Source organism: Erythranthe guttata, chromosome 11 (assembly GCF_056151865.1).
Source record: "Erythranthe guttata isolate IM_541 chromosome 11, IM_541, whole genome shotgun sequence".
In the NCBI taxonomy this organism is placed as follows: Eukaryota; Viridiplantae; Streptophyta; class Magnoliopsida; order Lamiales; family Phrymaceae; genus Erythranthe; species Erythranthe guttata.
Genome location: NC_142543.1, coordinates 17,467,282 through 17,494,865, shown reverse-complemented (window position 1 = coordinate 17,494,865; position 27,584 = coordinate 17,467,282). Strand labels below are relative to the sequence as shown.

The following is a 27,584-nucleotide window of genomic DNA, read 5'->3' as shown; positions in this document are numbered from 1 at the left end:
TTGCCCAAGGAGCATGTAGCATAGTCTTGTACTTCTTTAAATTACCGTTTAGTCGTATGTATTTTACGTAATTTTATTAACATATATCGAAGCATAGATTAAATTATCAACCAAAATAATATATTGGATTTTTTTTTTTTTTTTGGTGTTTTTGTTTATTCATTTGATACCTATAAGAAACTGAATTCCATACAAACCACAGAATCCATTAACTAGTTCAATTGTTGCATACAATTTCACAAGACATAGGATGCAAGAGAGTTTCCTCGAAGAAAATATTACTGTGCAACAAGTCTAAGCCAAAAATAACGAGCGTACATATTTAGTGTCGGGAAACTAGAATATAATAAACTGTCGTAAAAAGTCACGAAGTCACATGCAAAAGTATCGTAAACTAGAATCATCTGTAAGAGAACAAAGTAGGTAAAAATACGAGATTTAGTGTCTGCTATTTTTTCTCTGAGATAACGATTTTGCATAAAAAAAAACCTGTAGAAGTAAGTCAAAGAAGATCACTTCTTGTCCTTCCCATTCAGGAGAGGGAGAGCACGAGAGAGTTCAGTAAGAAAGTTAGCTCTCTTAAGTAGTTATTACTAGGAACGGCTTTTAATCGAAAATCTGTAATTTCACCTCTTTTTTTTTTTCTTTTTTCCCTACTTGTTCCGCTTTCTTCTCTTACTCTATCAAAACTTCTATCTTAAAAACCATCTCTGGGCGGCAGAAATTGGAGTGCTGAGAAATGGAGTGTAGCGCTGGATTAACGGATTTACAGACCGTCCAATCTTGGCCCATGCACTCTGATGGTAACTAGCCGTAGCAGGAGTATGGTACATGAGCTTCAGAAGCTGAAAATAAGGAAGGACAAAAAGGTAAATTCACACGTCACATGAACTTTTGGTTGTGAAATTAATCAATAAAAGTGACTGCCGTTCGAAATAAATATGACTCGCACCTGCCAGTACATAAATGTTTGTATAATGTTGCGCTGCCACCTGCATATTAATATTGTAATAAGGTTAAGAATATAGCTTCACAAGTGACGACATTTATTATTGAATTTCAAGAAAAGAGTAAACAAAGGAACAAGAAAGAGTTACTGACGAGAGTAGAGAAATAATGAGAAGGACTCCAAGCCCAATCTCAGCTTGTGAGGAGAGAATGCTAAGGGTGGTTGTGTTTGACTCTACCCAAATACATGCGTCTTCCAAGTATTTCCTGTCAAAGTCCACCGAAAAAGTGTATTTTTTAATAGGCTGTCCACAGTTGTCTAAAAGAGGAGGGGGGGGGGGGGGGGGGGGGGGGGGGGGAATACAACTATAGAAACATTAAAAACGATGCTGTGTATGATGAAAATTTTGTCATCCAAAATTCTCCTTTGATGTTTCTTTTCTTCTTCCCCCGATAAGAGAGAGTTCATGGGATAATCAAATGACAATCATTGTATCACATGTATAAATGGTTACAGAGCATAAATTGGGGCTTGAATCATACACTAAGGCGGAGATAAGCCATTATTAACTAAAATAATTGGACTTTGTTTGATGTTAGGTAAACCCAATACCTTCCCGAGTCGACCCGGAAATATTATGTTATCATGCCTTATATCATGCTTTATCTGTCTATCATGCCTTTTGGTAGTGTTTTTTTTTTTGTTGGACCATTCATGGCCAATAATACAACTGGGTTTTCATGCAATTATTTAATCTTATCTTGGCTAATCCTATCTCGGCACCAAACGAGGCCTAAAGTTAAAATTCATGGATGGTGGATTCAACTCGAATTAGTTTCAATTAGAAAATATCTGCAAGTACTCAAGCTACACCTTTAAGGTCATCTACATCTTTAAATATAACATAAAATACCTTAAAGGTCATCTACACCTTTAAAACACTTTGACTTGTGTCCAGATAAGTTTCCACAGATGCTTTAACAATAAACATAGTCACATTCAAGTCTATGTTACCGCTAAGAAATGCATACAAGAGATGCAAAAGCATGCTAAAAAGTTTGGATAGTTGATTCATGCAATAAAAATGCATTCAAAGCATTTGCAAAGACAAATAAGGCTTTTTTACCTGTACAGGGATGATCTGCTAAAGTTACGCCTCAGGAATTTCGCAACATGCTCAAGGGCCCGGCACAATATGGGAATTAAAGCAACTGCCATATTTAAAATAAACGTAACTTAAGCACATTGAAGAGAAGCACTACAAATAAAGTAATATAAGATATAGAATCTAATAAAAATTAGTAATAGAGTTATACTGACATTTGAGGCACAGATTCGAACTGACGAAAGTAAGGCAGTACACGGAGTAGATAAAATCTTTGGTAACTATCACCGTCTGGAACCACACTTGCACAGCCTGCAAGTTCCATGCTCTAGGTTTCTGCGGATAACAAGCAGTTACAAAACCAAGTACAATATAAACGGTGCACGAACAAATTAGACTATTAGAGCATTACCCCATATAGTGAATACAATGAATACACAGAAGAACATGCAGTTCCGAGCAAGGAAAGGCGGTATGCTCGATCCGAGAGATTCTTTGGCACAAGGGGAAAAATTGCAAGAACTGCCACAACAAAGACCTGCCAGAAAAACAAAAAGAAAAAAATGAGATCTCCTAGCAATAAATTTATATCATAACTAATTTCTTCATCCCAAAAGCAGTTTTACTTAATTACAAATCGAATGAATTTAGCATACCCAAGCATTGACAGAAAATTGAATTGTTTGCTGATCCCAACGTAACGAAGTGGAATTAGGAGGTGGGGTGGAAGATGCCCCTGATGGTCTACTAGATGACCCTGCAAGACGATTTTTCAGTGGGATTTCAGGTAAAAGAATAACCCGCTTCTACCGAAAAACATAAGGTTGTGATTAATATTATAAGCTATAAATTTAGACCTGTACTCCTTTGACGAGTACTACTTTCATGAGTAGCTGATGTAGCTGATGGTCTTGCTGGCTGAGATGAGCTGCTAGTAGCCATCGGCTCAACAATTAAATCAGGATCCTGAAAATAAACATATAAAATTAGCAAAAGATAATGATATCTCAAGAAAACCACAATGTCATTAGGCAAATTTCCAGAGTCATAATCTCTCCTTATAATGACCATAAAAAGCTAAAATACAATAAAATCAACCATAGTTAGAGCCACAATTTATACCGACATTATCTATACAAAATCTACCAGCGAGTAAAGCATCATTAGAGTACAAACAGGAACGACATTTCTACAACAATTACCAACACAACGAAGAAAATACGGAACTCGATTCATCAAAATATGAAAAAGGCAGTTTTAGATCCGACCTTCTGGAAGAGTATACAAATGCAAAATAACCCTATATCATGAGATTTCTGCATCAGTTTTATGTCCAGAGTCCAGACCTAATTCAACAATAAAAAAACAAGACAGACAAACATTTCTAATAAATTAGGGCAAGTAACTGAAATCACTTGTTCGTTTGATTTACCCTCTCCTCTACAAATAAAGTAAGAAAAGCAACATAAACTTTTGCAGGAAGTTCGAAGTAGTCCAAAATCAGTGAAGATAACCAAGGAAAAATTCAATTGGTGAAAGGATTCACTCCTAAGGAATTCAGTAAAAATCCAATTGCAATGAACAATAGTGAAAAAATGAAAACACATCATAGTTTAGCAACTAGACTGAAATAGCAAAGCAAAGAGCATCGTACGATGTAGCGCTGGTAGAACTTGCACTTGAAGTGTTTGACGACGTCGTCGCGAGCGGCCATGTGCGGCGGAATGAGCACATTCGACCAGTAATCCGACCACCGCGCGTCCATATCGTAATCGTACGCCGCCGCCGCAATCCGCTTCAATTTCTGCGGATCCTCTCCTCCTCCTCCTTCGCCGCTCATCTTCACCTCTAAACCGCCGATACTAACCCTCTCCGAGAAAGAAAAAAAGAAAAAAAAACGAAAATGAAAATGAAATTGGACTGTTGATTTTGATTTCTACGCTGTATACTTCAACGGGGAAGAATCTCAAATTCTCAACTAGAGTCGTCTTGTTATTTACTTGTTTACCCAATATATAGCGCGTTTTTATTTGTTTTACGCTTTTAACTAAATTTACGATTTTGACGTAAAATCGTGTTACCCACTAGTCAATGCAATCTAGAGCACAAAATGTCATGGAACATTTAAGTGTTTTTTGTAAAACCTTTTAAAAATAGATTATGAGTTTTTTCTCACATATAATTTGTTTTTAGATGTTTGCAAAATAAATTTTTGCTTTTGTTTCTCTTAAAATAAGCTGCTTTAAACTATAATTTTAAAAGTACTCGTGTACCTGTTTTTCTATTTTAGTTGATTTTTAGCTAATTTGCAAGCACTCCAACTTTTGGAAATAGACACTTAGGTGGTGTTTGCAAAAGCTTATTTAAAAGCATAAGTTAGTAATTGTGAGTTAAGTTGATATTAAGTGTTTAATTCTAAAAGTTGGGGGTGTTTGCAAAAAATTGGAAAATCAATTTAAATAGAAAAAACATGTACATGTGTGTTTTTAAAATTATAGCTTAAAACAGCTTATTTTAAGAGAAGCAAAAACAAAAGTCAGTTTTGCATACACCTAATAATAAATTACTTGAGAAAAAAACCTCCTAATTTTTATAAGCTTATGCAAACACCACCTTAATCTCAACCTAACTCACAATCACTAACTTCTACTTTTAAATAAGCTTTTGCAAACACCACCTTACAATAATTTAGAAGATACTGTCACACTACCATTTCCTTTTTCAATCTTTTTTTTTCCTTTTTTGTAACGAAGTAACCCCGCAGCTAGTTATATAGGTGCATTGGGTAAATTTACGCTCTCATATAATAATTTGCAAATTATACGAGAGACGTAAACTACACCGGGCTAACCATGTGTGACAAGCTCGACCTAGCGACCATTGGCAATGAAATTCAAACTTTGATCAATTGACACATGTTCACTTGCTCCATCTGATATGCCACGTTTGTCAAAGTAATTAGATAATTCTGAAAAATAAGTTAATCAATTTTTGTTGAATTTATAAGTGGATTAAACTTACTTTTTCAAAATTATATTTAGGTAAAATGAGAAATTAATAAATTAAAATATTCCATTGTGGAAAATAATAATTGAAAAGTCACTGATTAAACGAATCATAGTTGCAATAATTGGGTTCAAGAAATTGCAACTTTTGGTATCAATTAAAGAAACAAGATCTTAGAGCATATACACGAGGTAAGCTACTTCATCTACAAAACGGATCAAAAAACATTAAGGATGACGTAATAATACAAAAGAATCGTGACTAGGATTCAATAAATGTCAGCAAAATTTACATCCAAATTTTTAGTCAAAAAAAAAAAAAAGAATTAAAAAATCGAAACGGTCAACTCTTCCAGCTACTCTGAGAATTATCGAAGAAATCGGAGCTGTGTTCTCGACTTCCAAATGCCATTCTTTGGAACAATCTTATTTGTGCAGAATGTTCCCTCGAATCGAAAACCCCACTTTGTCCAGGTTTCACTCCGTTGTTCAAATCCGTTAACTCGTCTAAAGAATCTAGAGCTCTCACTATCTGTAAACGAAAAACAGATATTAATAATGATAAAAAATAAATACATAACGAATCAATAATTCGAAAGATAAAAAAATTAAAAAAATAAATACATAACGAATCATTAAAAAATCGAAACAAACCTGACTCATTTTAGGCCTTTTGGAAGCTGAATGACGAATACAAGCTGCAGCAGCTTCAATCATTCGGAACATTTCAATGTCGACGAAATTATTTCCGAGCTTAGAATCAACGAGATCTCCAAAATTTTGAGCATCGAGTGCTTGAGTGAGCAATGGTCTTGCCTGAAAAAGGTGAGGTGGCATTCCAAATAAGTTCTTACATAACTCAAAAAAGATATCACAAAACGAATACTAAATTGATAGTAATTTATTCTCCCCTAGTCCGATTATACAATTGGGTTCTCATAATACTGGAGTAATCTTATTTTGGGAACCAAACGAGGCCTTAATTTATGTTGAGGTTCAAAGGAAATTAGAAAAATTAAACGAGAAAGTAAAAAAGAAGGTTGGTGGAGCTTACCCATTCAACGAGGCTTTCGTCGCCCAAGGGCTGAGATGAGTCAACAGGTTTACGACCAGTAATGAGCTCCAAAAGCACAACACCAAAAGAATAAACATCTGATTTCTCCGTCAGTTTACCAGTCGATGCATACTCTGGAGCCAAGTATCTGCAATTCATCGCATGTAACTCTTTTAATGAATGAAAATTGCACTATTTAACAATTGTTCATACTTCTTTGCAAATAATTTACTACCAAACATGCAACAATCCTAAATTATCCCTTGTAGTGATGCTGCACTTGGAGAAACAACCATGTGTTCGATGATATTAGACTCACTGTCATGTTCCTATAGCATGTAATAAGCTAGCTCCAGTCTAGAAGACACCGTAGCTTAATTTGACTTAACGTAGTTTTCAAGAAAGTGGTGACCTACCCGAAAGTTCCCATTACACGGGTTGACACGTGGGTATATAAATCCAATTCAAGTGCTAGCTTTGCAAGCCCAAAATCTGCCACCTGTCGAAAAGCAGCATAAAAGCACTTAATGGAAAATGATCTAATTGCTTTTTTTTCCTAGAAAAAACATGCTGTAAAAGTGGATTGAGCTGTTATGTTACAGAGAAATTTAGCATACCCGTGCTTCGAAGTTGTTCTCCAAGAGAATATTTGTGGACTTGATATCTCGGTGAATGATGCGGGGTTGACCTGATAAATATACAGCCAAATGGTTATAATTGACTCCATATAGCGTGAATTTCTGTTTCATAAATATGATTCCGAAAAAGAAAAAAGTTCAAAATTGAGGTCATAGAGTTGAAATTCATCTAAAAATGAAATCATGTAAATAAGGTCAATTATTTTTTTTTTTAAAATTATTATGGATATGAAATTCGTAGTTTCGAATTCTTCAATTCACATGAAGCCCGAGTACATTTTTACAATGTTCACATTTATGAAGTCTTACACCAGTCCTCTGTCTCTACAGTAATGCATATATAAAGATTTAGGATTTCCAAGCAGAATTTTAATATATATATATATATATATATATATATATATATATATATATATATATATATATATATATATATATATATATATATATATATATATATATATATATATATACGATAGGATGAAAATCCCCTGGATAGAAAGTTTTTAATCCTTATGTAGAACTACAAAGACAAAGTAAGAAACATTCTGATTGGATTAGATTAATGTCGATGGATCATTTACATTTATCAATCATTCATTGAATGATAAATAACTACAAGTGACGGAGATACACGATTTAAATACCGGAAAATCCAATATTTAAAAATAGTATCGAGAATAACCGGAAAAGTGGAAACATATATATATATATATATATATATATATATATATATATATATATATATATATATATATATATATATATATATATATATTGAAACTGGTGGCGAGAGCTTACAGTCTTCATGAAGATACGCTAGTCCTCGTGCGGCACCAGCAGCAACTTTCACTCGACTAGCCCAATCCATTACTGGTTTACCTTCAGCTGCATAAACTCGAGAAGTAAGACAGTGATTGCATATATTCCCGAAGGAGCTTTTTGCTTTCAACTTCCGAAACCTAAACTCGAAAACACTTTTCACAAAAAGGAACAAACTTAAACACCACTAAAATTTAGGCTTACCGTGTAGATGGTAGTGCAGAGTGTTATTCGGAACGTAATCATAGACGAGCAATCTTTGATGATCAGAGATACAATAGCCCACAAGCGACACCAAATGCCTATGGTGTATTCGGCTGATAATCTCAACTTCTGCTCTGAATTCGCGCTCTCCTTGCCCACCACCAACCTTCAACTGTTTTACAGCAACTACTCTTCCATCTACAAGAGCCCCTTTATACACACAGCCAAATCCACCTTCACCTAAAATATTTTCTTCCGAAAATCCATTTGTCGCCTGCGACATTTCTTCGTATGTAAACCAGGTTCTTGAAGAGCCCATTCCACCATCCGGTGAGTACAGAAAATTATTCGGCGAACCATTTCCGCCTGGTTTAGATGATCGTTGGGGTCTTAAAAAACCTGATTCTGAATGAGAAAAAAAGAACGGAATACTCAAAGAATGAGTTTTTATTCACTTACAAAAGAGAATGTCTACAAACACAATCCCCTCTTGGCCCTTGATATGTAAAGATGAATAGAACAACAATAAGAAGTACACGAAAGGGGAAAATAAAAACATACCAAACTAGTACCTGAATTTAGGGAGGATGCAAAAGGCGAGGGTGTTTCAGAGTTAGGAGCAGATGCGTACTTCCTTTTCGTTCTTCTACGAGTAAACCACACAGCAAGAACCACTAAAGACAGCGCTAAAAGGCCAACAATGCTGCCTATAACTACACCTCCATCTTTTAGACCCCCAGAACTCCCCGGTGGGGTAGGGGTATTTGCGGTTATATTCGGACTAGATGGAGCTAATTTAGCAGTAGGTTTCTCTGGAGGCAAGGATGGAAGAGGTGAGACTGGTGCGCTTCCGTTGACTGATGAATTATTCGGGGGAGGGGGAGGAGATACAGTGGAGGCTGGAGTTGGAGGATTGGTCGGTGTGGGGTCAGTTGGAGGGGGTGGCAATGGAGGGGAACGCTTTGGTGGTTGTGTAACGGGCGGAGGTGGAGAATCGGCGGTAGGAGGAGGAGGAGAAGGTGTAACAACTGGGGGTGAAGGTGGGGGTGATGCCACGGGCGGGGCCGGGGGTGCTTTTGGTGGAGAACCGCGTGATGGTGGGGGCGGAGACAAGGCTGGAGGAGGGGGTGAATCGGTGGGTGAGGCGTCAGGGGGTGATGGTCGTGGCAATGGGGGTGGTGGAGAAGGTTGGGGCGGCGATGGTGGGGGTGATAGTGGGGGCAATGAGGGAGGTGAAGAAGGCGAAGGTGGTGATGGCGGTAATGGTGGTGGTGAAGGGGGTGGTTTAGGCGGTGGTGCAGATGTGGAAGGTGGAGGGGCTTCTGGCGGTGATGGAGGCGGCGAAAGGGGAACGGGCGGCGGAGAGGATTGAGGAGGTGGAGACGAGGAATTTGTGGAAGAAGATGGTGGTGGGACTTCTGCTATGGGGGGAGTGTTTGGAGGGGGTGATCTAGACGACATCGTTTTATGAATACTTTTTGTGCTCAATTCAATTCAAACACAAAACATTCTTCATTCGAATTTGCACCCAAAATCTACTAATTTCTACAGTCTTCACTTCAAAAAAAAAAAAAAAAAAAAACTAAAATCTATACAACTATCCTTCAATTCCAATAAGCATCAGATGAACTTCAGAAATCAGTTGCCGATTAAGTCGAATTGGGGGCAAAAAATCAAATGCACACAAAACCTAGATCAATAAATTCAAACAAACCCCAAAAATCAAGTTCTAAACACTGACTGATATCAAGCAGTAGAGCAGTTACTGTAGATTCCGAATTATATATTTACTAGAAATCGAAATGCAGAAAATTGATTCGGCGAAATTCTAACCTTACAGAAACAGAAACAGAAATCGAGAAGGAGAAATTGTTGTTGATCCGGCGAGGAAGAGATGGTAAACAATGAGAAGAAAACGTGGGGGCGACTAACTGAATAATATATACTTGGTCAAAATGGAGAGAGAAGTTTTTGATTCAGCAACCAAATCACTGAAACTAAAACTACTAGCTGTTTCAGAAGAGAGTAAAAAAAGGAATATTTGAAATTAATTTATAGGGTCCATTAGATATACACCCCTAGAATGTAAAATATATAGGCATAAGTCCACCCCTAAAAATCTTTCTTTGAGATACACCCCTGGCCCAAAAAAACCCGAAATTACCCCTGAACCCCAAACCCAGCCCATATACGGAATTACACAAATTTCAAAATCAATTCCCAAATCACCCGTCCCTCCACTACCAAAAAAACCACCGGAAGAATCAACCTCCTCTCTGCAAAATCGCACCCATCTTCTCGCTGCGAGGATTCACCGGAAACGGCAACCCAACCGAGGAAGGTTAGGCATCTTCGTCGATAGCAACCCAAACAACCGCAATTCTAGTCAACTTCTGCTCTTCAAAATCGTATACCACCAACAGTAGTTACCTTCCATCAATGGCGAAGAAGACACCGGCAAAACGTAAGTTTATGGCTACATTACAACAACATACTTTGTTTTCCCCCTCCGTTGGTAACTAAAAACCCCTTCAAACATTTTTTTTCCAGGCCGTAGTCGAAAGGAAAAAATGGCACAGGCTGAAAACCTATCAACAGGTACTACCCTACTTCAACCATCTCACTACTTCAAATTTGTGAAAAAACCGTAGTCATGTATCCAATTTTGGTGTCTGATTGTTGTTTCCATTAGTAGTAATTCGTAGTCATATTTGCATATGTGGTTACATTCATGCATGCCACAGATTTTGTGCTTTTTTGTGTATGGGTGTTGTTTTCATGGGTAGCACTTCGTAGTCATATTGTCATATGTGCTCACATTCATGGATGCTGTTTTGTTTGTGCTGTTTTTGTTTGTGGGTGTTGCTGTCACTGGTAGTAATGCATAGTCATATGTAGTCATATGTAGTCACATCCATCCTCTGCTTCAGTATTTGTGCTGTTTCTGTGTGTGGGTGTTGTTTTCATATATAGTCACATCCATCCTTTGCTGAAGCAATTGTGCTTTTTTTTGTTGTTGTGAGTGTTGTTGTCATGGCTAGTTCTGGATAGTCATATTCATATGTGTAGTCACATAGATACTTCAGCTTTTGTGTGTTTTTCCTGAGTCTGGGTGTTGTTGTCATGGGTAGTACTACATAGTCATATTTGCATATGCAGTCACATTCATTCTTACTACATCCTGCTTACTACCTCATGTGTGTTTTGTGTGTGAGTATTGTTTTCAAGAATAGTTATTAGCAGTCATGTTCACACCCTAACATATATATAAACATCTTTATGCAGGTACTGAAACAAATGAACAAATAGACAGACATAAGAAGGGAAAATGGACACAATACCGAGCCAACATGCGATCAATCGTGACCTTCTTCGAAGATATACACCTACGACCACCTCACTATGCATGTCTTCGCCGTACCCCATTCTACCATCTCGTTCTACCGTTCGCAAAACACAAACTCAGCAGAGATGAAGTCGCAGGCACACAGAATGGAACTTTCAAAATAATGACGTCATACAGCAGAATAGAAAGGGCATTCCATATAGGAGGCAAAAATATTACAATCACGCCACAAGATTGCAAGTTAATCTTTGGCATCCAATCTGGCAACACACGGATGACTTTTGACTGGTCAAAGAAGCCGCAACAAGGACTCGCAGCACGAAGATTCGCCGCACACCCATCGCTCCACCAAAAAACTTTGAAACACCAGCTTCTGCAGTGCACATAGATAGCGATGACGATGAAGACATTGAAGATGTGGTCAGATTAATAATCCTACACCTTATGTCAACCGTCCTTTTCAACACTTCAGCTGAAATCGTAGCTTGGTGGATGTTCAAGTACTGCGATGATATCGACCAAACAAATGACTTCAACTGGGCCAGGGGGATAACGGATTTCTTGGTTAAGCAAATCCACACATCAAACAAAAATGACAAAGTCCGTGGTTGCATACCACTTGTCCTGGTAAGTATGAATAGTCACTTATAGTCACTTACAGTCATGTACATTCACTTATAGTCTTGCAGTAATGTACTTTCACTTATAGTCACTTGCAGTAATGTACATTCACTTATAGTCACTTGCAGTCATGTACAGTCACGTATAGTCACTTGCAGTCATGTACATTCACTTATAGTCACTTGCAGTCATGTACATTCACTTATAGTCTTGCAGTCATGTACATTCACTTATAGTCACTTGCTATCATGTACATTCACAAATGTGACTAATTGTTTATGTTTATTTACGCAGTATTGGATGTGTGAGCGTGTAGCAATCGTGCCTCCGCTGGCTGATTTTGCTTTTCCAAGATTTCGGAGGTGGGATATATCCGAGCTTGCATCTACATTGAGCAGCAAAGACATGAACGATATCGATCCACAACTCGTCAACGAGAATCCGCTGATCCCAACAGAGCAAGAACAACAAATCTTAGATGGAAACTTGGTCCTGGACGATATCAGCAATGATGTAAACGATGAACATAACAACGATAACAACAGCAATGCTAGTGTTCATTCTGCCACTCCTTCTGATTCTGACGAGAATGTCCCAATCAAAAACTGGTGCAAAAAGCGGCAGTCGTCAGATGAAGTCAAGATCACAACCGAGCTGAATGAAACAAAGAGGCTGTTGGAGGTAGAAGCAAAACAAAGAGCAGAACAGGAGGCCCAAGTGTCGAAATTGCAAGCTGTCGTAGAAGAACTTCAAATGGAGATAGTCATGTTAAAAAACGACAAGCAGGTTCTTGTTGACGAAAAGGCACATGTCGCTCTTCAACTTGCAAAACTACAGGACGAGGTCGCGCTTAGCAATGATGATGGGCCATCTTTCAATATCTTGAGTCAAACACAGCCGAACCAGAGTGAGCTGCAACAAAAAATCAAAGAGAATGCAGAACTGAAGGCAGAGAATGAATCCCTCATCAAACGTCTTGAAGAGTTGACAAATGCTACAACAACTGTACAACCCGAAAAACCTTTTTCGCTGACACAAGAGTTTGAAGCAGAAAATATCTCACTCACAAACATGCCTGAGCACACAGCAGCCCGAATCTTCTTGGAAGCTGAAATCACCCTCCTAAAATCAGCTGAGAAAACTCATCTTGATAAAATTAGAGAAAGGGATGAAAAGATAGCCGAGTTGGAAGCTAATTGTGTAGAATATGCAAAGGCACTTGATGAGCGCCCACCAATACATTCGGACAGTGAGTTTGAGATATGTGACGAAGATATCGAGGCCAAGCTAAAGGACCCAAAATCTGCAGTTGGAAAGCGTACAAGGTCAAAAAAACATGAAGTCACACCACGTAGCACCAAGAAAGCACGTAGGGATTTCAGATACAAAAAATACAACACATTCATCGGCATGAGTGCGAGAGACAAGGCGATAATAAACACAATGGCAGATGAAATAGTGCATGGGAAGTAAGTAAACTCTAACTACAGTCATATATCCAGTCATCTATATGAAAAATTATACTACTTCATACAATCATATATAGTCATATAACTATATGACTATTAGTGACTAGTTCTATATGACTATTCATATATGTAGTCAAGAGTAGTCATATAGTCATATGACTACCCATGACTACCCATGACTGCACAATCACATGTGTTATTCATACTTCAAAAAATGTTTATAAATGCAGTAGAACAGTGTGGAAGAATCCAGATGGCAATATTCATGTTCGGATGGCTGACATCTTTATCATCCTCAGAAAGGAAGCTATTTCGGGCGAGGTAAAAAAAAATTTAATAACACTGTACAACCTATCCTGCTCACGTTATGTACACAAATTTAATAACACTGTACAATCACAGGTTATAGATGCTTACTGCGAGATATTGGGACATCAGCAAGCTGCAGGGTTGTTTGAAGGTAGCTCTTATGAGTCGCTTAAGGGAACAAGCATGACGTTCACCAGCATGCTACTGGTACAAAGTCGATAATATATTTGTAATTGTTTTTTTAGAAAAGAAGTATATGTTTTCCCGTGGTAACTAATCAGTAGTTCTAACAGACATCGTTGAGGCAGTCCAAAAATAAAACATTCCGCATACCAGCAGAAGTTAGCAAACATAGATACCTCATCTTCCCATTACACTCCGACGGTAATCCTCAAACCGGGGCTAACCACTGGACACTGTTAATATTGGACAGAAATTCAAATGAGTGGCGTTTCTACAACTCATTACATCCTCGCAAAGGTCTTAAGGACCCATACCTGATTGACGCCACCGACATGGTAAACAACTACTGACAATTTATTTCCACAACTACTTATTTAATAAAACAAATATCTAATTCATTCATGTACACAGAAAATGTATGTCGAAAACACAGCTAGGGAGTTTAACATCTCCGCCATTCCCATAAACGCACCGCTGCACGAGGTAAATGACTCACCCCAACAAGCAGATGATTCAAGGGATTGTGGTATTTTTGTCCTGTTTGTTATAAGGAACACATTCCGCCAAATTCCACTGGTTACCAACGACGCTGAGACCGGTGTCGATTGCATGAGGAGGTCCGTTGTTGAATCATTGCTCCACTACAAGATTAATTAGACAATTATTATTCCTATTAATTGAAGCTTTTATTTCTGTAAAACTATTTGCACTTTTATATGACTATTTTGTAGTACTTTTGAATGACTATTTTTGCAGTACTTAAAATATCTTTTCTTATGGCTATTATATGCGTTACCATTCTTCAAAAATGTTATTTTGTAGTACTTTTGTATGACACCACTACATACATCTACGAATACTACATAAAGTCATATAAAGTCAGATTACAATGTGACTATATATGACTACATGTGACTACATAGTCACATATAGTCACATTGTCTTATGACTATCGTTGACTACTTGTTTATGATCTACATATTTTGGTCAGATTTCAGTTTGACTATTTGTGGCTATGTAGTCACCTATAGTCACATAGTCGTGTGACTATCTGTGACTACGTAGTCACCTATAGTCACAAAGTCGTATGACTATCAATGACTACTTATTAATAATTTATATTTTTAGGTTAGATGACATTAAGACTACCTGTGACTACATAGTCACCTATAGTCACATAGTCATATGACTATTTAAGACCCCGTAGTTGTAAAATACTCATATGACTAAAGTGACTGCAAGTGTTAGAATCCAAACACAGAAAACTGTACTTACATGTATCAGTAATAGCGAAATTCATTACTCGAAAAAACAGATCATGTACTTAGAAACTCAAGAAAAAAATTCACAACCTATGTTCCACACAAATTCAAGGCGGTATAAAAAGAAAAAAAGAAATTGAAATACATTTCTGTTCCACTCAAATTTCATACAGGCCTCCTGCACGTTTTCTTGTTGTGATTGCCCATACGGTTGCATGAGCTGCATTTTATCTTCCTCTTAACCTTCTCACCTCTCGAAGGAATTCTCTTCACCTTCGGCCTGCCACGCCGAATATGATAATCTGGAGGTCCAACCAAAGGCAAATCACCATCAAAATCTGGCTTCACAAATGGATAAATACTGTGCGAATACGTGGTTTTATAACACTCAACCGTGTAATAGTAGTCAACATATGCGTAACCATCATTATTGTTATGGAACAGAACACACGCAGCATGTATACACGGCAGACCGTTGACTTGCCACGCTCTACACGTGCACGACCTGTTGCGAATGTCAACAACAGCTGTTGGAGTACTAAGCACCTCGTAAATGTACTCCGATGCCCTCTTTGTTGTCAAAACTCTACTGTCATGTACTAGTTTATTAACAGCACCCTGAATGGGAGTGCAAAGTACAGTTGACATAACCGCAGCCTCCTCTGCCCTTACACACATTTCCACCATCATAATACTCCTAAGACCATCAACCACATCTGTTATAGGCAGGCCACGAATGCCGCCAATCTTCATATTCCACGATTCTGCAACACTAGATGCCATCTGCCCATATCTATTCCCCTCAAAATGTGCACAAGTCCAGTTGTTATACGGAAGGTCTGCTAGAAAATTTATAATCCTTGTACCTCCAGTTTCTATAAACTCCTTTATATGCACATCAAACTCAGATTTCGTAGGAGCGTAGGCACAGGCATTAAACAAATGAGCCATCTTCTTTCGAAAACCAGATGGACAACCTCTACATTTACTTGACAAATTTAATTGCAAGTGATACAAGCAGTATATATGAAGACAATCAGGGAATATATTTTTCACCCCATCCAAAATACCATGATTGCGATCCGAGAAAAACGTCACCACACGATCCGTGCCAATGCAAACCCTCAAATGAGTAAGAAAGTAAGCCCAATTGCTATCAGATTCTTCACTAACTATGCCAAATGCAACTGGGTACAATTCTGTGTAAAAAAAGGAAACAACAACAGCCTTAGTAATATATAGTCATATATAGTCATATATAGTCATATATAGTCATAAATCACATTAAAATGTACAGAAACTTACTATTATGACCATCTTGCCCAATTGCAGTTAACAAAATGCCCTTGTGTTTGTTGTGCAGAAATGTTCCATCCAGGGAGAGTGACGGTCGACATGACTTAAAACCCGACAAGCATGCACCAAAAGCAAAAAAACAACGTCGAAACTTCATCGTATCTGCATCGATGTCAAGATTGTAAACGCTATCCGGATTGGTACGACCAAGTTCTTCAAAGTACGACGGTAAGTGTGAGTATGAACTAGTATCATCACCAAAAACATGTTGCTTCCCTGCCGTCACAGACCTCCAAGCCACATAATAGCTAATGTCGACTCCATAATTCAGCTTCATATCCACAACAACATCATTAGCAACCATGTCTGGCTTCGCTCGTACCAAATTAACTATCATACTAGCAATAATGTCAGACGTCATTCTATTCTGCCTTGACGACCCAAAAGAAGATCCACAAGTGTGATGCTTCTCAAATTTCTTTATATAAAAATAACCATTGGCCTTCTCAACTGATGCGTGTATCCTCCACATACATTTCTTTAATGTCCTGTGTCTGCATTCAGCTGTGACACGTACACGCTCATTCTTAACGTATGTAAACTCAAATCCAGTTTCCACCGAATACATGCATAAAGCTTTCCTAAACTCCACAGCACCTCCACGAAAAACTTGACCAACATCCTTGATCAAATCAGCCCAGTTAGCACTCATCAACTGAGTTTGACCACACATTCCAGCATTTTGCACGTGATTGATTCCACTACCTTGACCAAATTCGAACGCAACCTCGTCATGCATCTGTGCGCGATTAGACAAACATGATACACTTGATACCACATCAGGAACAACTCCCTCTCTTTGTTTAACACTCACTTCAACACGATCAAGAGACATATCGCGCGCTAATGACAGCATGTAAAACACATCGTCATCATCACACAACACACCCTCCCCATGACCAACAACCGTATACGTGAGAGACATGGTGTTCTGGTGCAACGAGCCCCATTTGGCCCTTACGTATCCAACCAACTCTTGAAATCCAAAGGAAGTAACACATTTCCTCACACCAAATAATTCTCCAAACCTCATTATTAGTACAATATTTGTAGACATTCTGGCCCTGTAAACAAAAAGTACTGTATATGACTACTGTAACATATATTTAACTACCCTGACATGCACCAGATCTATGATGCTAAACATGACTACTCTTGTGTATACCAATACAAATCAAAAAATATACACAAACAAATTCAAAAAAAAGCAAATATGTATATGACTACTCTAATATAAAACAGGTGTATGATGCTAAACATGACTACTCTGGTATATAACAGGTGTATGATACTAAACATGACTACTCTGGTATATATCAAATACAAAATTCTGAAAAAATCAAACCGACACAATTCTGTATATGCAACAGGTCTACGATGCTAAACATGACTACTATGGTATATATAATTACAAATCTCTAAAAAAATCAAAAAACAATGTAATATCGAAATGCATAAACACAAACACAATTGACGAATAAAAACCCCATACTGTACAAAAACACAGGAAAATGCATAATCACAATTCAAAAATCAACGAACACCCAGCCGCACATCATGATCATAAACAAAAACGAGCCATGAAATCTCTGCAAAAAAAATTAAAAAACGAACCTTAAGGAAGCGATTGAGATGGTGAAAGCTGAACCACGATCGCAAATCACGCTAAAAACGCCCAAAAATCCGAAACCCTACCCAATCGTATAAGGAAGCGATTGAGATGGAGAAAGCGCGAGAGAGAAATCACCGTGAAAAACACGGCCGGGAGGAGGGAGAAAAATAAGCTGCTGCTTCCTTCTCTACAGTTGGGAAATTTCCTTGCCAAAAAAAACAGAAAATAAGGGTAAAATAGTCATATCCTATGTCCTCAGGGGGGTCTAGCTAATTAAGTTTAGAATCTGGGCTTTTGCCTTAGGGAGAAAAAAACATTGGGCCTCCACATATATATTTTCAAAAGTAGGGGGTTATCCCACATTTCCCCTAATTTATATACCGTATATAATGAAAAATACACCGTATATACGTGTGTAAAGAATACTATTATCATGTTAAAAATATAATGAGAATTCGGATGGAAGTGTGGGAATATATTAACTTAAATTAATTGGTAGGGCAAATTAGTAATTACAGTCACTCCTCAGATACGGCAAATTACGAAGAAAAAATTTTCATAATGTTTGGGTAATTATAACCGGATTCAATTATGTATTGTCTTACACGTTCATTTTTACGGTGTTAAATTTACCTAAGGGTGTTCATCGGTTGGCAACGACCGAACAAAAATCCGATATTCGGTTTTTTATTTATTATTACATGTTGTATATGTAATATTACTATTTAAACTAAAATCTATTAAAAAAATCAAAATTTTGAATACTTTGAATAAAATTTTAGTAATTCGGTTATTTACTAAATCGAACCGCATATTTTTGGTTCGGTAAACGGTATGAAATTTTAGCGTACCGAAATTTCGGTACAGTCTTACCGAATGAACACCCCTAAATTTACTCACTGGAGAAGTTTTTTCCATAAAAAATACATAGTTGAGAGTTGGTTGTAATTATCCAAATATAAAGATTTGTCTTTTTTTTTTTCGAATTTAATATTACATTCAGAGGTGGTTGTAATTTGCCTAATTGTTATGATCCGTGTTTTGTTAGGAAATTCAAAATTGAGTTTCGAATTTTCATTATTTTTTATAATTTTAGTAATATAAAGTTTGAAAAAATCTAATAAGTGTTGAAATGAACAAGTGACAACTAAGAAAGAATGCATTAAATAGATATGGACCTTATGAAATTTAAGTCAAAACTCGAGATATCAACTTTGACCGTTCAAGCTATATTTGATCGGCGACAAAGTGTTACTCAAATATTAATTAACACTTGCACAAGTATAATCAATAATATAATGTAAGTAATATATCATTAACAAAAAAATGCTATTATAAATGAATAACATTTTGATTCGTTGAGAACATTAGCAACTGTTTGGTCAGTTTGGTAATTATTTTCCCATAAGAAATATTTTATTTTATTTATCCAATTTGGGAACATATTTTTATTTTATTTTAAGGAATGATGTTTTGCAAGAATAATTTCATAAATAAATTATTAAATTATTAATGTTTATTTGTATTTTCCAATTAATTTTTCTAACATTTATTAGTAAAGGTACCAAAAGTTTATTAATTTATTTTTTAACACTTGCACATAAAAGAGGCCAATAATTTCTCATTTATTTACTTTCATCTATTTATTTAACTCTGCTCCGTTTCTCCCACGGTCTGCTTCTATTAGAGTTGTTTGTGGGTTGGGTTAGTCGATTACTGGCTATTAAACCAACTCACGAACCCAACAAATCGACTTAGGTTAATATTGAAAACCATTATCGACTCAACTAAATGAGTTACGTGCGTGTTGGTTGACATCCAACTTTTTTGGTGGATAGATGGTTTGTCCACAAGTACGGTACAAATCAATTTTTTAAATATTTTTTACAACATATTATATTCTTATAACTAAACATAATTAACTCAACAATATTTGAATAAAAATTCAAATAATATGTATTGCAATTAAACATAAGTGTTCAACAATATTATAATAAAATTTCAATATTTAAGGCCACGTGTCTTAAAATTAAAATAGTTTAACATAAAAAATAAAAAATTCAAAATACTACACAATATATTGTATTTTTTCATTTTTCAATTAGTATGAACCGAACAATAATTAAAATGCACTCCAAAAGAGTTAATCCTATAAATTAAATTGTAATTATTGCCACATTTTTTTACGTGGTATATCTGAAAATTGGGTAATTTGCATCCACCTCCCCTCGACTTTGCTCCTCTGGTAACCACACCCCATCCGGAGGGCATGTATAAGCCAAAATGTCGTTACCAAAAGACCAAAGTCGAGGGGACGTCGATGCAAATTACCCTCCGAAAAAAATTATTCCTCCAAATTCAATTGAGCAAAATTAAAATAAAAAAAATTTTATTAAAAGAAAAAATAAAACAGCACTATTTGTGGATGTTATTGTTTACAAACACAAAATAAAAAAGTTCCTTGTCGTTTGCTTTTGTCATTAACTAATTGTCAATTGATTTGATTTGATTTTCTTTATATTGCAAATTGCAGTTGATAGAGGACCAAGTCTCTCTGTTTGGTTCACCAAATCACTGAATACTAAACACTTTGCTTTGTGGCTATGGCTTTCAAGAAGTTGAACGCATTTTATATTTAATAAAAAAATGTTTGTTCTATAGCCTCATTTGTTTTATAAACATTAGTTATGAATTATTTAAATAATTGAATTTTATTTGATATCTGGTTAATTTAATAACTTTTCGACCCAACCTGTAGTTTTAGAGAAAAAATGTCCACCAAAATTGGCAAGGTACATTACAAATTCATAATAATAAATCTGTCGATGTTTGCATCCAGGTATTCGACATATAAGTACATAACTTGTATCCAAGTTCTCGTTTTGATTATTTTATTACCGGTTCTAGTGAATTTCAAATCCATATTCATTTACACTCATTTCATATCATTCCTACTTAAACTCAATTCAAACGAATTCATTTCGAATTCTTCATCCAAAACATTCGCATTGTTTCCCCCACACCCCTACTTTATTGGACAATTATTCATTAGTCCTCCTCTTAGTGTACTTACACAATTGAGTTCTCACAAAACTATGTAATCTTACTTTCATTATAGACCAAACGAGGCCTCAGCAAACAAATATAGATTCTGAACGCATCCTTCGAAAGCGTCAGACAATCTAATTTCCTATTCATTAAATTCTTATCCGATCAGTCCGATTTTTCATATATATGAAATTACAACTATTCAAGGATAAAATTAAAAAACTCCATATATGAAATCCGGAGTAAATGAATTTAATGCATTTTAATATTCTTTCTCTCCATATATGAAATCCGGGCCTCCATTTTTATCATATGCTGCAAAAAATCGGCCCAAGTATCAATGGGCCCAGGCAAACACCAATGCACACAATCATTATACAAACCCACTTTCTCCTCCGGCCAATGCCCGTATCTACTCGGGTGCCCGTCGGGTCTCAGCTGCATCGCCGCCGTCGTGTCCATCAACCGGAATCTCTTCTTTGCCCCCGCCGCCGCCGCCATAAATTCCTCCAATTGCGCCTCGTACATGCCTAGATCTGAACCCTCCAGCTCCGTCTCGTTCCTCCGGTACGGCCGCTGCCGCACGCAGTTCCCGCCGGCGTCCCAGAGCCCGCCCTCGAAGTGCGACGGCGCGTACGTGCGCACGATCGCGACGCCGTTGAATCTCACGCGCTCGGCGATGGATCTGAGCGCCGTCCGGAAGACGCGGCGGTAGGCGTAGGTGGCGGGGAGGTCGGTGAGGTTGGGGAGCTGGCAGTACCGGCAGCCGACGGGGCGGCGGTCCTCGTGGTAGATGGCGGGCCGCGTGAACCAGTGGCCGGCGTTGAGGATGACGTAGTCGAACTCGTCGATCTGAGTCGCCCATGACTCGTCCGGTTCGTCGAGGTAGAGGTTGAGTAGACCGGTTTTTGTTGGACCGTCCGGGTCGCCCTCGTCGGACCGGATTAGGAACGGCGACCAGAAATAGGCGAGGGTGAAATTGTAATTTACGTACTTCCAGCGTTTGAAGTGCTCGTCTGTTGTTGGAGACACGTCGATCGGGTACTCTACCTTGAATAATAACAAAAGTATTATTTTATTTATTAAACTTTAAAGAAAAATTGGAATAATAACAACGAATTTGTATTATTTATTAAAAAGAAATTGAAAACACCGAAATCAAATTAGAGATTAGAATAAAAAAAATTGTTCCAATATCGAAAATTTCAAAATCAGAATAATTAGAATTAAAATACAAACATAATAATTTAATTGTTACTTGACTATTAATCACGATCAAAACTTGATGCAAACGTAATAATTTAGTAGACAAATTACGGTTATCCCTTGAGATAATATTAAATTACGAAAATTTTTTTTATCATGTTTGGGTAATTACAACCACCCATGAACTATGTATTGTTTCTTAGAAAAAATTCCACATTAAATATGTAAATTTGATATCGTAAAATTGGACGGGTAATTACCCCAAATTTTTTTTTTCTTTGTAATTTAACATTACTTTATGGAGATAACCGTAATTTGACCTAATTTAGCTGGTATTTAATTATTAACCACGATCAACACTTGATACAAACTCAAAATATATATTAACATACTACATCCCTTTCATATTAAGAGGCGTTTAAGTAAAATGCACACCGATTAAGAAATCTAATTCATAGTCTACTTTTTATGGAAAACCCTTAAATTACACTTCGCAATATTATTAAATGAGTTCTTAGTAATGAATTTGAACAATCAACGATAAAAGCGCAAACTTGATACACAAATTATTTTTTCTTGAAAACCTAAAGTGAAACTTAATATCGGAATTTTTGTAGTGACCAGAAGGCCACTTAATATGAAATGAGGTAGTAATAATTTTGTTGATAGTTAATTATTAATCACAATTAAAATCTTGATAATGACTAAAAGTTCTTTAATTCATTATAGCCACCAACAATTTCCAGACAAAATTAGGGCACATGGCACTGTTCTTCTTTTGTGAACAATTAAAGTACCCAAGACAATAATTTAATCTTGGTTTTATGTATATCTAATTTAAATTTTAAATATAATATAGTGTGAGAAAAAAAAAAAGATAATATTATTATATAGTTAATGTCAGGGGAAGCATGTCGTTTTCAGACAAATATGCTAAATCAGGAGTAGTTAATATTATTGTGCTGATTGCAGAACAAAAATCCAAGCTCTGGAATATTGATAAACAAGTGCAGCTGGAGGGAAAACGACAAAATGATTTTTTTTAATTTTAGTTAAAGTTTATAGATCTACATATTTATGAGGTTCGCACGTGCCAAGATTGGATTCCCTCAAACTTGTCATTTTCCTTTTTGTATTTTATTCATATCTAATTATATATGAATATTGTCTAACTAAATATATACTATGTGGTTTCCCTTGAAAACATCAAATTCTTTATTGTATTCTTGCCCCCAAATAACTATTATTTACATCATATAATTAAGGGTAAATAACACTTAATCCACTGTGATTTGATACTTTTGCGCGCAACTCCTTCGTACTCAATATAAGCACATAATCCCTTGTGACATTTCACTTGACAAATAATTATGCTGGTTGGGAAAATGAAAATTTTAAAAGTACAAGGAAGTTATAATATGTTGATACTAAATAAGGGGGTCATTCGCTTATAGGGTGAATTACAAACTCCTTCTGAGCTTAGGCTAAATAGCAAAAACCATCATTACCTATCCGTAGTAACTAAAACTCCCCTCTTATTAACTGTTGATCGAATTTTTTAACAGAAAATGTGTACAGTTTATTATACTTTATGTTAAGTAGGCGAGAAATAAAAGAAAACATTTAAAATTGTGTAAATTATATTCCCTAGAATAAAAAAAAAAAATCGTGAAAAGTCACACTAAAAGGGGGTTGGTGTAAGATAGAAACAAACTTCAGCGGATTTTCGATAATTACGAATAGATGGGGTTGTTTTTTATTATTTAGCTTAAGTTTAGAGGAGTTTTCGTAATTTAACCTTTACTTATATTGAAAGTACTAGGGATCATGTGCAAAAATGTCAGACCACAGACGATAAAGTGTTATTTGTCCTATAATTAATTAGTATATTATCTTTAGTGGGATCCTTTCAAATTAATTATTGCTTTAGAGAATTTTCTTGTTCATATTATTTGCCATTTTATATAGAACCAATGTACATTAGTTACTATGTTTATCATGTTGCTTTTATTATTTCAAATATTAATTCTCACAAATAATACAAATAATTAATAAAAAAAATAATTGGTGAGAAAGACACTTAAGCCATATAATATGACAATATGTTATCCCTAAACGATTCACACACATGTAATTATTATTTTTAAAACAAAAAACACTTAAAAACACATGACATATTGGCTAACATGTTTTTGGTTGATATTTTTTTTTTAATTTAAAAAATAACAATAACATTGATTTCTATTTTTTTTTAAATAATATAGGTGGTTACATAATACATATTAGCTGGTGATATTCTTTAATTAGCTTTCATTTTCAGGAGACAATTAATCTAATCTAATCTAATCTTTGATATAGTTGATGTACCTAATATTTTGAAATAATAGAGGCCTTAATTAGTTAGGTAAGCAGTAAGCTAAGGCAACCTCTAAAAAAAAAAAAAAAAAAAAAAAAAAAAAAGTGATGTAATTAATAAATGTTGTTTGAGTTTTAAATATACTGTTTTGACTTCAAATACGACTCTAACCATTTTTAAGTTTGAATTTGGCTAAACTCAAAACATATAATTTATAATTATTTGAAGGGTAAATACGGTCACCAATGAAGTAATGTCAAATTTCGAAAACCCCATTATGTTTGAGTAATTATAATTACCCATCAACAATGAATTTTCTTATATGTCCACCCTTGCGGTGTCAAATTTGGTGGAATCTTCTAGATTATGTGAAATATTCTCCAGTACGTCACCGTTTTATCCATTTGAGCTTCATATTTTGAAACAACATAATATGATCATAAGATTTGTCTTTTGGTTTGTAAACATCACATTGGGGTGTATCAGAAACTTCATTTTTGTACAAAACGAGTACAAACTAGGGATCATTCTACGGAATCTAGAAGATTCTGTTGAATTTGACACCATAAGAGTGGACGTGTAAAAGGATTCTTAGTTGAGGGTTGATTGTAATTATCCAAGCATTAGGGTGTTTTTTCGTAATTTATCCTTACATCAGGGATCTGGCCATAATTTACCTATTCTTTGAATTGACTTTCCAATCCAACTTGAATTATCAAGATTGGATGTAGACAGGGTAAAAAAGATATGCATGAATCAACAAAAAATGCCAACTACTTTAATATTTTGAGTTATCTAAAATTCAAAATATAATTCATTCATGCATAAATTTATCATCCAACATCGAATCTAGCTGATTCAAGTTGGACCGATCAGAAAGCCATCTCAAACGACTACAATTCCCATGCCTGAATTTTGCAAAAAACCAGACTAGAAAATGGTCAAAGCCACGTTCAAAGTTAATAACATCAAAAAAAAAAACACTACTCTCAAAAAAAAAAAAAAACACTAAATAAAATCAAGAAAAAATATATATATATAGATTTTCTTTTTGAAAAATCCAAGAAAATAACACCAAAAAGTGTGTGTTTGTGTGTAAAAAAAAACTTACCCTGGACAAGAGGCAAATCATGGACTGCAACTGGTTCCTCCCAACAGAATCTCCAACAAACGCCAAGGACCTGCCCCGAACAATATCCAACAACTGAAACGGGTTCAATACATCCAAATCACACCCATCCGGTTTCCACTTCCACTTCAAGAAACCCGAATCGGGTCGACCGTACTTCATGCAGTTCTGGTGCTCGTGGATCGCCCAGCACGTGTCGTTCGTGTAATACGGAGCATCCGGATTCGGGACCCACTCGCCCGCGAATACATCGCACTCTTCTCGGACGTCTGTTATCTTTATATCCTGTGCCGCAATATTAATATTAATCAGCTGCTGGTTTGGAGATGGGATAACTAATCCTGCTGCTGGGTAGTTGGATAATGGAGGATTGGAGTAATGATTATGCGGGATTGGATTGTTGATACGGATAAAGGCGAGTAAGATTATTGCTATGGCTGTTATTACAACTATTTTTTTAATTGTTTTGTTTAGGTTACCATGTTTCTTGAAGAGGAGAAGCTCCATTGTTGTTTAGTGGAGCTTTTCTTCAAATGGTGTGAGCAAATGTTTATATATATATATATATATATATATATATATATGTGTGTGTGTATTAAAAATTAATATTATACAATATTGAAAGTGAAATTAGCTAACAACTTACAAGGTCTAGTGAAGCTTTTTTATTGTCTTATAATTGGTCCATGGTTGTTGGCTAATTAATTGTGAGATAATTAGTGAAGAAATAATTAATGAGAAATTGGTAGTATAATTTAGACTTTAGAGGGTGTTTGGCTAAGTCTGTAAGCTGTTAAAAATAGTTTATAAGATGTTTAGAGCTTATAAGCTCGTTCAAAGTATTTGGTTAGATAGATTATAAGATCTTTTAAAAGACATACTTACCCCGTTTGGCTAAACTTATTTAAAATAGTTGATAAACTCTTACGTCTGATAAGTTGTTTTAAGAGCTGATACGATGTTGTTATGTCTTATTTTTATAATTATTTTTTATAGTGTTTGGATAATGAACTTATAAGCTATTTTTGCTCAGTGTTTGGTATGAGTACTTTAAAAAAAAATTATTTGCTATCCAACAAATTATTATTTTGAATTTTTAAGATTTAAAAAAAATATTATCAAAGACTTTGAAAGAACTCATAAGTTCTTAAATATCTTATAAGCAGTTTTTAACAACTTATAAGCTGAGTCAAACATCCTCTAATATCTCACATTTTTATTTAAGATGTTAAAAACATTAAAAACAACTTTATAAGCTTATTATCCAAACATTTCAAAAAGTAATTTTAGAAATAGGACATATATAACAACTTATGAGCTCTTAAAACAATTTATCAGATCTAAGATCTTATCACTCGTTTAAAATAAGTTTAGTTTATATATTTCATATAATCCATGTATATTTATTATTATTATTTTTCAATACGTGTGTAACAGTTGAAAACCACAAAAAAATGGAAACATATGAATCACTAAACTATACTTTCTAAATGTTGAAAAATCATAAAATTTTCCTAGCCAATACCAAATATTTATTATTATATTTTTCAAAGTTTTATTTATTTATTTATTTATTTATCAATAGTGTGCCGCCTTGGATTTATTAGCTCATACGCTATCAAGTTCCCACATGGATACCCATTCATTTCCATTTGGACAGAAAAATTGACAGATGTATATAACTATATGGATGTTGATTGAATATTACTTTCTCTTCTTCTAAATACTTGTTGTTTTTCATCTTTACACAAATCTTAAAAATCTCAATAAATATGTCTTGATTTTTAAAAAATATGTATTGATGGACCAAAGTACCCTTGTTTATTAATTAATGCAGGAAGAGTGCTATAGAGTTAATAAGGGTAAAATTGAAAAATAAGCAATTAATGTAGCATTGGAATTGTAAAATG

The 27,584-nt window shown here is 35.5% G+C and overlaps 4 protein-coding genes across 5 annotated transcripts; all 4 read right to left on the bottom strand.

The window, feature by feature from the left end:
* Positions 1–261: 261 nt before the first annotated feature.
* On the bottom strand, positions 262–4,086 carry LOC105955811 (uncharacterized). The gene is made up of 9 exons (XM_012979609.2): positions 3,709–4,086; positions 2,912–3,020; positions 2,711–2,811; positions 2,467–2,592; positions 2,270–2,390; positions 2,076–2,160; positions 1,102–1,215; positions 953–992; positions 262–845 (listed from the first exon to the last, which is right to left on the bottom strand). The coding sequence occupies exons 1-9, from the start codon at positions 3,892–3,894 to the stop codon at positions 693–695; spliced, it is 1,035 nt and encodes a 344-aa protein (XP_012835063.1). The 5' UTR covers positions 3,895–4,086; the 3' UTR covers positions 262–692.
* A 1,103-nt stretch (positions 4,087–5,189) lies between these two features.
* On the bottom strand, positions 5,190–9,826 carry LOC105955810 (proline-rich receptor-like protein kinase PERK8). 2 transcript variants are annotated; one of them, XM_012979608.2, is made up of 9 exons: positions 9,611–9,794; positions 8,350–9,467; positions 7,778–8,182; positions 7,553–7,639; positions 6,731–6,801; positions 6,530–6,612; positions 6,114–6,261; positions 5,714–5,875; positions 5,190–5,591 (listed from the first exon to the last, which is right to left on the bottom strand). In XM_012979608.2, the coding sequence occupies exons 2-9, from the start codon at positions 9,236–9,238 to the stop codon at positions 5,403–5,405; spliced, it is 2,034 nt and encodes a 677-aa protein (XP_012835062.1). In that variant the 5' UTR covers positions 9,239–9,467; positions 9,611–9,794; the 3' UTR covers positions 5,190–5,402. The 2 variants fall into 2 exon arrangements, with proteins under 2 accessions (XP_012835062.1, XP_012835061.1); XM_012979607.1 differs by having other exon boundaries at positions 8,350–9,826.
* A 5,306-nt stretch (positions 9,827–15,132) lies between these two features.
* On the bottom strand, positions 15,133–17,356 carry LOC105955764 (uncharacterized). Its single transcript, XM_012979558.1, has 2 exons — positions 16,273–17,356; positions 15,133–16,166 (listed from the first exon to the last, which is right to left on the bottom strand). The coding sequence occupies exons 1-2, from the start codon at positions 17,354–17,356 to the stop codon at positions 15,133–15,135; spliced, it is 2,118 nt and encodes a 705-aa protein (XP_012835012.1).
* Positions 17,357–21,017: 3,661 nt separating this feature from the next.
* On the bottom strand, positions 21,018–26,221 carry LOC105955809 (protein trichome birefringence-like 19). Its single transcript, XM_012979606.2, has 2 exons — positions 25,657–26,221; positions 21,018–22,033 (listed from the first exon to the last, which is right to left on the bottom strand). The coding sequence occupies exons 1-2, from the start codon at positions 26,179–26,181 to the stop codon at positions 21,236–21,238; spliced, it is 1,323 nt and encodes a 440-aa protein (XP_012835060.1). The 5' UTR covers positions 26,182–26,221; the 3' UTR covers positions 21,018–21,235.
* Between the last annotated feature and the right edge of the window lie 1,363 nt (positions 26,222–27,584).